Source organism: Pleurodeles waltl, chromosome 1_1, assembly GCF_031143425.1.
Source record: "Pleurodeles waltl isolate 20211129_DDA chromosome 1_1, aPleWal1.hap1.20221129, whole genome shotgun sequence".
Lineage (NCBI taxonomy): Eukaryota > Metazoa > Chordata > Amphibia > Caudata > Salamandridae > Pleurodeles > Pleurodeles waltl.
Window position 1 is genome coordinate 905,757,042 of NC_090436.1, and position 12,510 is coordinate 905,769,551.

The 12,510-nt window shown below is 42.8% G+C and overlaps 1 protein-coding gene across 2 annotated transcripts in view; it reads right to left on the reverse strand.

Moving 5' to 3' along the window:
* The window catches only part of LOC138288769 (glycine N-phenylacetyltransferase-like), a 123,193-nt gene that overhangs the window by 52,510 nt on the left and 58,173 nt on the right, over positions 1–12,510 (reverse strand). For both annotated transcript variants that reach the window (XM_069230123.1, XM_069230124.1), the window contains exon 4: positions 8,580–8,706. In XM_069230123.1, the coding sequence (XP_069086224.1) occupies positions 8,580–8,706 (127 nt within the window). The remainder of the gene's footprint in view (positions 1–8,579; positions 8,707–12,510) is intronic.

Consider the following 12,510-nt stretch of genomic DNA (forward strand, 5'->3'; position numbering starts at 1 on the left):
GAGTCCGAGTGGGTCTGTGAGTGGATGCATCAGTGTTTGAGTGGGTGCGTAAGGGTCTGAGTGGGTTCGTGAGTAAAAATAAAGAATGAGGGGTTTGTGAGTGTCAAAAAGACTGAAAGAGAAATTGAGAGAGAGAGAGGGAGAGAGATGGAGAGTTTTTCAGGCTTTTATAAATGATATACTTAGAATGAGACATTTCTGTACAAACTGAAATGAAAAATGTATTTGTAAATAAAAAATGAGTGACATCACCTTTCAGGACGTACCTTAAATTTCAAGTTGAAAAGAAACTATGGCATGGCAATGACCACAGACTCACCCAAACTGGAACCCTTAACCTTCAGTGTGAGGGTCTGAGACCTTAACCACTAGGCTAGAAGTGACCGATTACTGTGCTTTGTCCAGACTTACCTATGATGTTCAACCCACAGGTGTTGCTGGAATAAGGACGCCAATGTTCTATTCCTAGAAATGCTTAACAGTCAAAACACTTGAAAATAAAGACAAGCTGCCTCAGATTCCAGGATTTGAACCTTCAACCAACTGAGTGACAGTCCAAGAGCTTCACCAGTAGTCTGAAGTGACTATGTGCTGCTGTGCATTAAATCGTTACTGTAACATTTGAATCAAACATCTTGCTTGTGTGACACTTTCAAGTCTTTGTATGGAGAGACCATTGCAATAACAATCTCTCTCTCTCTCTCTTCCGGGATGGAAGAGAGAGCGAGACATAGAAAGTGAGAGATTGAGAGAGGGGGAGAGAAATTAAGAGACAACTTGAAAGAGAGAGAGAGAGAGTTAGAGCAGTTTTTAGGCTTTGATAAATGATATACTGAGATATTTTAGGACAAATTAAAAAGAAAAGCGTATTTGTCATTTAAAACAAGTGAGATCACCTTTCAGTATGAACCTTAAACCTTTGAATTTAAAAAAAATATTTAAGATGGAAAATGACCATGGACACAATGGCGGTGAACCATCAGTGTGATTGTCTATGAACTTTTAAGCCATAGGTGACTCTTTACTGTGATGCTTCCAGATATACCTATGACAGTCAACCCGCGCATGTGATTGGAAAGAAACGTGAATGTTCTATCACTAGGAAGGCCAACAGTCAAAACACTAGTAAATAAACAAACACACTGCCAAGCGATTCTAGGATTTGAACCTTCAGGCTAGTAAGTGACAGCACAAGACCTTGACAATTAGGCTACAAGTGACTCTGTTCTGCATCCAAACATAACTGTAAACTTTGTTCCAAACATCTTGCTAGTCTGACTCTTTGAAGTCATTGTATGGGGGAGATATATATATATATATATATATATATTATAAGAGAGAGAGAGATTGAGATTGATTACCACGTCATGCGGGACCCAGCACTGCTCCCGCAAGCAGGGAGAAGCTTTAAATAGCATTGTTTTCATCTGTTTCCCTGAATCAGAGGTGATGGACCCTGTGGCCAGGGGGTCTGCAACGGACTCCCTTCATTCTTGTAGCCCTGGGGTGATTGTGGTTCCTGGGGCTGCTCTCTCATCTTCTATATGTATAACTTCTGAATTTCTTTGGTTTTGTATGTTTAGAACGTCAACCTAATTCCCGGTAACCACTGTTCTTGCGGAAAACACATTTTGGGACCCCACTTTTTCTCAGCCCCACTTGTCGGATCACCAGGAAACTTTCAAAACAGCAGCTGAAGTGAGAATCATTTTTTGGGTGAAAATTTTGTGAAGATTTAACAACTGGCACCAAAGATATAGGCAAGTCAAAAATGCTTTTTCAATGACAACCAGGTCCTAACTACCGCCAGCAGGTAATACACATACATATAATACTCTTACCTAGAAAATACTTACACTTTCATTGTAAAGTTGTTTGTGGTAAAGGCATGTTTGTGGTAAGGGCATATTTGTGGTAAAAAAAAAAAAGTAGTAGTTCAAAAGACTTTCATTGTAAAGACGCATTTGTTCTTCAGGTGTCGTTGTAAAGGCTTGTCGTTGTTCTGCCATCGTAAATGCTGTTTCCCATGTCCTCTACTCAATGCAGCCACAAACTGCCAGGGTGGAGTACACCATTTATTTTTGTTTAGGAGCACTCTACTGATGTGCAGGCACACCTGACTAAGGGTGCAAAAAAAATAATATTTGCATCGGGTGAGACAAGTGTTCACTGAGTATTTCTGCCACTTGGGGGCCTGGAAAACAAATACTGCCGCCATCCCCACAAGTGACCGAAAACGTGGCTTCCTTTGAATGGAGACTTAATATATGGATGAGTAGGGAGGGGTAAACACCCCATCCCAATCTGCTCTCAAGGATGGCTCAAGGGTAGGAAATGATGCCAAGATGGGCAAACACACACACACACACACGTCTAATGGGCTGTCTGCCCTCGAGGGCCTGGGTCGCTTGGGTGTACAGGTGAGCTAGGACATGCCTATACAACTCGAGCTGGACTATTCTTTCGAGAAGCAGGGTCAAGACTGATTTGCATATGGCTGTGTCCAAACTGAGGTGGCATGGTGAGCAAAAGAACGATGGGCTGGAATGCTTCCCTGAGATATTGCCAGTGGTCAGACTTAATGGAAGCAGCCTCCCATCACCTTTTGTGTGTCTCATACCCTTTAAGGCAGCCTTCACAACAGAGTTATTAAATTGTGGTCGCTTACACTGTGGAAGTAACATTAAAAGTAAAAGAAACATAAATTCCAACGAGAAATCTTGATGTTTCCACTCTGCATTTGGGGTCCTTTCCTGTTGAGGGTTGATGGACCATCCACAGAAAGTGAGATAATGGTTATATAGGAAGAGGGTGGGAACACAAGCGTGGATAAAATATTTGTGGATCACTGCTGTTTCCAGAATGTTTCTTCTAAGAAATGTGGGGGCACTCCGTAATTTTAGCCAATTTCTGATATTTGCAGGGCACTCAGAGTAACAAAACGTAGTTGGAGCCATGCAATATACACAACTATGGTCTCCTTGAGGGGTCTCGTTCTCAGGGTATCTGGGGTAATAAGCTTCTCTGGGTACCAGCTGATCCCAAGCCCAAATATATCAGCTACCCCGAATGCCAGAAACAGTGAATTTACAAAGAAAAAAACCTGAAATGTCAGTGTGGCATTCAGGAGCCTTTCCTGTCACAGGAAATTAGCCTATCCGTACAAGTAAGGTACTGTTTACTTAATGATTGACTGCTTAAGTAGACCACTCTACTGTTATTGTTTAGAACTGTAAAAGAGCTAGGTGCTCACTTCACCCGTGTAAAATCTTAGATAAAAAAAAAAAAATCTCACTGCTGTAATTGGGAAAAGAGAGAACAGAAGAATATTTGTAATTAGCTACTGAATTTTAAACCATCCAAACATACATCACTGTGGAAGAAATAATACATTTTACAAACCACCTCTCAATCTCATGATATTGTGGATAACCCCAAATTCTGAGTCATAAACATAACCACTATTCCTAAACTCAGATTCGCAGATACATTTAGAAAAAATGCACAGCTTTCTTTCACACCAATTATTAATTAATTAAACTTTATCTTACAAATTGATGCGTGGTTGGTGCACAATAAAGAATAACTGTAGGCTGCAGATTGGTTGAGGGATCTTGGTATTGCATGTTTTTACACAATGAACAAACACTATAGAACTCTGTAACCCAAAGAGTCTAGTAGGTGTAACGGTATGACTTTTGTATATAATTCTTCGGCACAAATAAATGATAGATTGTCACCTATTATGTATTTTTTTTCTAAATACTTTCATTGTTTGGTTTTAATTTGTGAAATCCCAACTGTCCACTTTTAAGAACTGTAAAGCTTTTCAAGGGTATCCCCTCATTCCCCACACAAACTGGGAGTATGTATAAACAAAAAAAAACAGGAAATATCGACTATGACTTAAAACATTGCAAAAACAGAGGTGATTTTTTTATACCCTTATGCTTGTGTCTGAAAGATTGGGAAGAGGGTGATCTTAAAACAGCAAACCTTAATATGTTGATGTAATCTTTAGAAATAAATACTTTTTTACACAGTACTTTTCCCCATTTTTCAAGAAAGAAATAGCCACATTTTGGCTATTTTGTAGATTCTTTGGAGGGAAATCTGAAAACCCTGGATACTTTTGGAAACCACAGCAAGTGGTAAAAAAGCATCTGCAATGCAATAGGTCTCGCATTTCTGACAGATAGAGCTATTGGCGTTATAAATGACAATGACTTTTACCTATGTGTTTTGGTTTGGAGTGTAATGGATGCATGCCAGGTGCCAAAGCAACCCTCCCAGGCCTGTCACTGCAGGAGAGGGGACACAAAAAGGCCGCCATCTTCTGAGTATTTTTGACTTGTTCCTGCAGACTGGCTGTGATATTATACACAAGAGTCCAGATGGTGATGGGGAAGCGCTCTGCGTCTGTGACAGCGACTGTAGGGGGTATTTGAAGTGGGGCCTCTTCAAACAGGAAGGAGAACTATTGAGCGATGTTTTAGACAGCACTTTCGGAAGTGACATCTGCAAGATCACAGTAGCTGTGAAAGGACTGTCAAAGCCATGACACCAGTGAATTCTGAGAGGAGGAAGTGATGAAGTTTGCTCCACTTTTGTGCCCTATGATATGCTGCTCCTCTCACTGTGGCACCCTTTTGTTAGCTTCTTTGCGCTACATGGTTAGGAAAATGGCTGCATCTACTTATTGAACTCTATTTGAAGAGGCCCAAATTTACATCCAGAGGCTAGACTTTTTTTGCTATCAAGTTTGAGGCCGTAAGGTGCTTGGGTCCGGAGTCATGACTCTTTTTCCACCATTTTGGAGACCGCACCTTTCTCCATCTTCTTGCCTAGAACTAATCTATGTGCTTGGTTTGGGGCCCTTCAGAGGTTATCAAGAGCACATGCCACGGCATCACCATCATTTTATACGCTGACGACACCCAGTTCATCATCTCCCTCACCAGGAACCGAGCCACTGACCAGATTAACCTGCACGCCGGATTTCTCGACATCGCCAAATGGATGACAGCAAGCCACCTCAAATTGAACTCAAATAAAACAGAGATCATCATCTTCGGCCCCAACAAGACAGCATGGAACGACTCCTGGTGGCCCACCACCCTCGGATTACCCACAACACCCACCAGCCATGCAAGCAACCTTGGCATCGTACTGGACGCATCTCTCTCCATGACCCAGCAAATCAACACCATATCATCCTCCTGCTTCAACACGCCCTTGCTACAGTCCCCCGCATCCAACACACCACCTCTGGAGGCAGATCCTTCTCCCACCTCGCTGCCAAGACCTGGAACTCCCTCCCCACCAACCTACGCAAGACCCAGGACCTCCTAACCTTCAGAAAACACCTTAAAACATGGCTTTTCGAGCAGTAACCGGCACCCCTCCCCTCCCAGCGCCTTGAAACCCTACTGGGTGAATAGTACGCTTAAGAAATTATTTCATTGATTGATTGATGCACCCACTGCAGAGGGCTTAACAAAAACAGGAATGTCACAGATTACAACCCTGACATAGCTTTTTCACCTCTTCATCTCTGCAAGGTCCATGCAAATTAATTATAGCGATTTTGTTAAGAATGGTACCTACTTTGCAGTTCTATGCAGTGGCAGAACCTGTGTTACCAAGCGCTATGTGAAAAAAACAAGTTATTCCCAGACTGCCCCAACACGCACCAGACAAAAAACCCCTAGGGGTGAATATGTGGCGTAAGGGCCAGAGCTGCAGACTTTGAAGCTTGGGAACATAGTTCAAATCTCGGCACCGGTTCAACATCCTGTGATTTGGTGCAAATCACTTAGGGGGTCATTCTGACCCTGGCGGTCATGGACCGCCAGGGCCAACGACCGCGGGAGCACCGCCAACAGGCTGGCGGTGCTCCCATGGGCATTCTGACCGCGGCGGTACAGCCGCGGTCAGAAACGGGAAACCGGAGGTGTCCCGCCGGTTTCCCGCTGCCCCTGGGAATCCTCCATGGCGGCGCTGCAAGCAGCGCCGCCATGGGGATTCCGACCCCCTTCCCGCCAGCCAGGTTCTGGCGGTTTCCACCGCCAGAACCTGGCTGGCGGGAACGGGTGTCGTGGGGCCCCTGGGGGCCCCTGCAGTGCCCATGCTATTGGCATGGGCACTGCAGGGGCCCCCTAACAGGGCCCCATTCAGATTTTCAGTGTCTGCGTGGCAGACACTGAAAATCGCGACGGGTGCAACTGCACCCGTCGCACCCCATCCACTCCTCCGGCTCCATTCGGAGCCGGCATCCTCGTAGAAGGGGGTTTCCCGCTGGGCTGCCGGCGGCCTTCTGGCGGTCGCCCGCCAGCCCAGCGGGAAACTCAGAATGACCGCCGCAGTCTTTCGACCGCGGTACGGTCTTCTGGCGGTTCCCGCCAAGCGGGCGGCTTCTGCCGCCCGCGGAGGTCAGAATGACCCCCTTAATCTCCCCTTTCTACCAAAAATGAATGTGTCCTTATGTAATGTAACCAGTGCTCATGTAAAACACTGTAATACCTTTGTATTGAGTTTGCACTAACTGAACTCACTTTGTAGAGGTCTAATTTACATCCAAGCAGTAGATGATTTTTGCCATCAAGCTTGAGGTGTGAAGGGCTTGGTTGGGTCTGGAGTCACGACTCCTTTTCCACCATTTTGGAGACAACACCTATTGCCATCTTCTTGCCTATTACTAACCTATGTGCTTGGTTATTGACCCTCTGGAGGTTATCAAGAGCATATGCTATCTCCTAGTGGTAAGTTCTACTGAAGTCAGTCAGTTAATGCACCCACTGCAGGGGTCTTGACAGAATGAGAATGTCACAGATTAAAATCCTCACATAGCTTTTCCACTTATTAATCTCTGCAAGGTTGATGCAAATGAATTATAGCGATTTTGTTAAGAAGGACACCTGCTTTGCAGCACTATGAAATGGCAGAACCGGTATTACCAAGCACTATATAAAAAAAACAAGTTATTCCCAGAATGCCCCTACACGCACCAGACAAAGAACCCTAGGGGAGAGGATGTAGCGTAAGGGCCAGAGATGCCGACTTTGGAGCTGGGGGAACATGTTTTGTGTCTCGGCACTGGCTCAACATTCTGTGATTCACGGCAAATCGCTTTATCTCCCCTTGCTACCAAAAATGAATGTGTTCTTGTGTAATGTAACCAGTGCACATGTAAAGCCCTGGAATACCTTTGTATTGAGTTTGCGCTCTATAATGCTGCAAAAAATCAGGGAACTCCAAAACCTTTGTATCAAGGTCGCACCACACAGATGCCCTTGTGTCGAGTTCGCGCTACATAAAACTGCAAATAAATAAATAAATAACAAAGATCCAGCAGACATCGCAAAGAACCAGCAAGATGCCTGAAAACAAGGAAGAAGCAGAAACAACATATGGCCATGGGGCAAAAGAGAAAAATAGTGCACCACAGTAAACTACATGGCCGATCGTGCAATAATCCATGTATCAGGGTCAGTCTTTAGGGCTGTAACAGACCAGCCTCAAGGCGGGACAAACGTAAAGCATTTACCGGCGATATCTAGGGATTTCTGAAAGACAGGCCCAGGAACCAATGAAAGTGATGGGCATGGTTAAAGCCCACAGAATAGATCGCAACATGTCGAGAAGAGCAGCACTCCCGCGCTGCTACGCTCGACCTAAAAAGACCCAATTTTGGCATAGATACCTTTTGTGGAAAAGAGTTATGAAATCTTAAGAGCAAATTGCACCAAATATCAAACAAAGGCTCAGCACTAAGGAGGAAAGCCTTAGCTATTAAGGAGTTAACCAGTCAATCTATTTACAAATATAAAAGATTCCACAGTGCAGAACAGATATCCTTAAAACATCACTATGGAGTGAAATTGGGTGCAGTCATGGTTTTATGGTGAATGCTTCATCAAGTTTTTTTAACTCAGGCTTTGGCTGAACTTAAACTTCCAAGGATATAGGCAAAAAAGCTGTCCTCTTCAGTATTTAGGTTTTCGGTGACAAACAATAGCTGTTTTTGTTCTCAGGAGTTGGGCTTGGAGAATCTTTACTGACATCAGAAAACATCATAGGTTATCACTTAGACACTCTATCAGTATGTTTGTCTGAGGGCTTGTGTAGAAACATCACACACGTGTGTGCCTTTTTACTTTCTTCTAATTACCATTTGTGAGTTTCTGGGTGCCTTGGATTCTCGTTCTACCCGAGATGAGCGTTGCTGAAATTTGGAATATGAAACAAAGGGGATGTGGCAATACCTTTGAATACAACATCGTTTTAAAGGTTCTGTACCGTGAGCATTAACATTTGGCAACCTTTTACAATGCTACATTGCTATAATATTAGTTTAAAAAATGTGCTACTGAATTCACCTGATATTTAATTGAAATGATTTGAATTATTCTTCAATAAATATTAAATAATTTGATTTTACAAGATTCCAGAAAAATATTAAGCCATACACTGTAGTGTGGAGGTTTTGGACACCGCAAGTAGGAGTTTCTCCCCCTCTCCACCTTTGTGGTGGCAACGGAATATCATCTATCCATCTTCTCAGAATGCTGCACCCTCACCTTGAATCTGGAGTTTTTGGTTCCAATCCACGACATCTGTGGTATTCAGGATCTTACGCAGACCTTCCACGTCTTTTGTGAACATATAGTAGCTGTTCGTATAATGATCCATATCGTCGTTCCGTTCCTGAAAAGGTAAGAAATGGATACAGTCAAAGCACTTTGAGGGTTTGTAAAGAGAGGGAGGGAAAGAAAGGGGTAGACATGGGGTTGCACCTAAGATGGTGATGGGACAGATTCCAAACAGAGATAAAGGGAGTGAGAGAAGCAAAAAGCAAAGGGGGTTGGAGCGAAGAAAAGGATAAGGCATGTTAAAGTCATTTGGGTTATTTAAAACAAAAATCAGAGAATTACTTTTATAAGTTAGAAGAACATTTTTAATTGTGTTTGAAATATACGAGTGGTGTTGCAGAAAATGAAACAGACAGGTTGGAAGGAGATGGGTGCCACTGATGTAGTTAGTGACACATCCCTATTTTGGAAATATGTTAGCAAGCATTGCTAAAGTTTTAGTAATGATGACTGTAATATATGTGCTAATGAATGGTTTGATCATTTTCCTAATATAGCGTGCCACTGCTACAAGTGATAAGAAAGAGGATCTATTTATCTATTGTAAACCAATTAAATTTTCCCTGAAGGAGACTGTGTATGCAGTAGCTTTTACCTCGCTAAACAAAGTCTTTGGCCTGGGGGAAAATGAGTGACAAACTATTTCGGTTTGTTATAAGGGTAACAAAGAGACATCCACTGTCATTGAACAACCACAGCATGTCTTTCCCATTAAGACAGCTCGTATAGTACTTTTATTGTGACTACAAACCTGGGCATCTAGTAGGGGCATTTTTCTATGATCCACTACAGCTTTTCAGATGGATTGGGAACTAAGGGCCAGATGTTCAAGCGTTTTGCATGGCGCAAACTGCGAAATTCGCAGTTTGCGCCATGCAAAAAGTGCATCGCGATGCACAATCCCAGTTTGCGAGTCGGTTCCGACTCGCAAAATGGGAATGCAACTTGCAAATAGGAAGGGGTGTTCCCTTCCTATTTGCGATTCGCAACGCGATGCAGAATTGCTTTGTGACCGCGAACGCGGTCGCAAAGCAATTTGCAGTTAGCACCCAGTTACCATCCCTGTGAGTGCAGGGAATCGCAAGGGGGTCGCAAATTGCGACCCACCTCATTAATATTAATGAGGTGGGTCTTTGCGACCCCCTTGCGATTCGCAGAAGGTGTCTGAGACACCATTCTGCATATGATTTTGCAGAATCGCACCGGCTCGCAATTTCCAAGTCGTAAAATCCAATCTTCCTCCATCTGGCCCCAAATGCCTGAATCTGTGTCTTTGAATCTTTGGTTGCAAAATAAAATTCAGATGCACCCAAGGAGGAGCTTTAAGTTTGGTATTCAGGTCTCTGATGATGGCATATGTGTGAACAGAGCAAAGCTTTCACTTGGTATTTTCTAGCAAGTCTATGGGAACATAGTTACCTTTAACTGATCTGCTGTGGTGTACGCACTTTAGTCTCTTTTACAGAATGAGATCTAGACCGGAATGCGTGTTCTGAATTATCTACAAGAAACTTTGTGGATCTGAGTCTAGGTCGCCCCAAAAAAGGCACTAAACCTGCAACAATCCTAATAAAATGCATACAGTCTAGTCATCATCTCTAAAACAGCAATTGGACTTCAGCAATTATTTGGTTACCCTTATGCAAAGGGTTATTCATTTACCCATATTTTGTTTATCACACACACTACAAAACTAAACTGTTTTCATCTTATCACAAAGTTAAGAGTCACAGTGATAAGAGGTGAAATCACTGTGAAAAGCAGGCATATATAGGATAATAGTATTGCATATTTAGGACAGCAGAACTTCCAAATGTGGGAGACATAGGGCCTGATTTAGATCTTGACGGAGGGGACTACTCCAACACAAACATGATGGCTATCCCGTCTGCCATAATACGATCCCATTATATCTTATGGGGCTCGTAATACGGCAGACGGGAAATCCATCACGTTTGTGACGAGTATTCCATCCGCAGAGAACTAAATCAGACCTTAAGTCTGTCCACACCATCAAAAACTGTTGGCCCAATTCCTGGCTAGCTCACAGTCCCTCACCAACACCCGAAAATTGCAAGGGTGAAAGGTTATAATGGCAACCTGAACATGACACTCAGACTCGCAAGGGTTTCGTTATATTACTCATGCAAGCCCAGGCAAAAACACAAGATATATACGAGATAAGTTTTCAATATATTTATTGAAACATTTGTAATCTTGCATAAAGAGGATGAGCTGCGGTAATTAGACAGATAAAATAAAGCAATGTAATCAGCATTATGAACATGGTAAAGACAATGAATAATCCAACCATGGTAATGAGTTCTTGAGGTTCCTTGTTGAGGAAAATATATATATATATATATATATATATATATATATATATATATATATATATATATATATATATATATATATATGATACTTTAGTTCCAATCCAATTCTCTCCTCCATTGTCTGAATCCCAGTAAGCTTTTTATTATTTTCTCTTACCAAGATGCTTGCTTCTCTCATTCACAGAATTGTTCCACTCGTCCACATTCACTGCCCCAAGACTTCCTCCCTGCTGACATCTCTGACACCTATACCTGCTGTGCAGACAAACTTCTCCAAGACACGCTGTAAAGTTTAGCTCTTTAAGTTCACACTTTAAGTTCAGCCAGTCAGTCACCCAGCCCCCTTTTCCTTAGGGTCCACCTGTTGTCTATTCACCTGTCTCTGCTCACACTGTAATATGTATAATGTTACTCTGTAGTCTTGAAATTTTGTATATGCAGCATTACTTTTTGCATATGCTTGCCCATGTTGGGACTGTGCCCCCTTCGGGAGTTTTGCTGTGACAGCACTTTCAAGCATATATACCTATGCCTGACTTAAATGTCTCAGGGCAGAAGATGCCAGTTTGTAAGACGTAACACTGGGATGTGCGTCTGCCTTGGCTTCCCAATAAACCTTGGTACCTCAACAAACATTTCATCTGTTCCAGAGCCTTGCCTGGTGGTTGTGTTTTCTTTGCGTCACTCTGAGGAGGGTTGGAAAAGTAGTTTCCCTAACATTCCTACCTAGCCCTAAGACTACACTGACAGCATAGCAGGTGTACCCTTCTGCTTGGCCCTATCCAAGGGACTAGCCTAAGCCCCATACCTGGAAAGGATGGCACAAGTCTGCCTGTAGTGCAGCTGGCAATCCACTCGGGTGCTGGCGGATTAGTGCCAGCAAACATCATATGAAATACAGCATTCGGCCCAGGATGGTCACAGCTCAGATGCCCCTCTGTCCCTTCTAGGTTAGTGTATCACTTATATAATAAACCCACACCGCTCTGGAAGCACAGTTCTGATGTAATGCTAGGTCTAGATGTTAGAAGTTGTCTCCTGAATGGGCAACACGAGAATAGGATATTGTGTACAAAGTTCTTAGCCTAGAACAAAATGTACTGATTACACATCGTGAAAAGGCCAAGTAAAAAAGCAATTTTTACAATACATTCCTAGAAGAACATCATGCAAGAAAACTATGTAAAATGTCATTGCTAAATGCAGCTAAAACGTGTAAAATGTAAAATATTAAATGAAACTAAAATTAGGGAACCAACTCGGTTCCAAGAGGCCCTCACAAACACCTACATATGAACCTGATTCAGCGGTTATGAAATGACTTTTCAAATTTAAGAATTACATTTCACTCATCTTTGATTTGTGAGTTAGTTGCTCATCCCTAGAAAGCTACACTTTATATCATCTCACAATGCTGTACATAGTTTTACTGTCATGGTTCGGGGTGACAGTAAAACAAATGCTGACAATCTATAGGGTAAAGTGTTCACCAACAGCAAATTATGGGGTGGGAGGGGGATTTA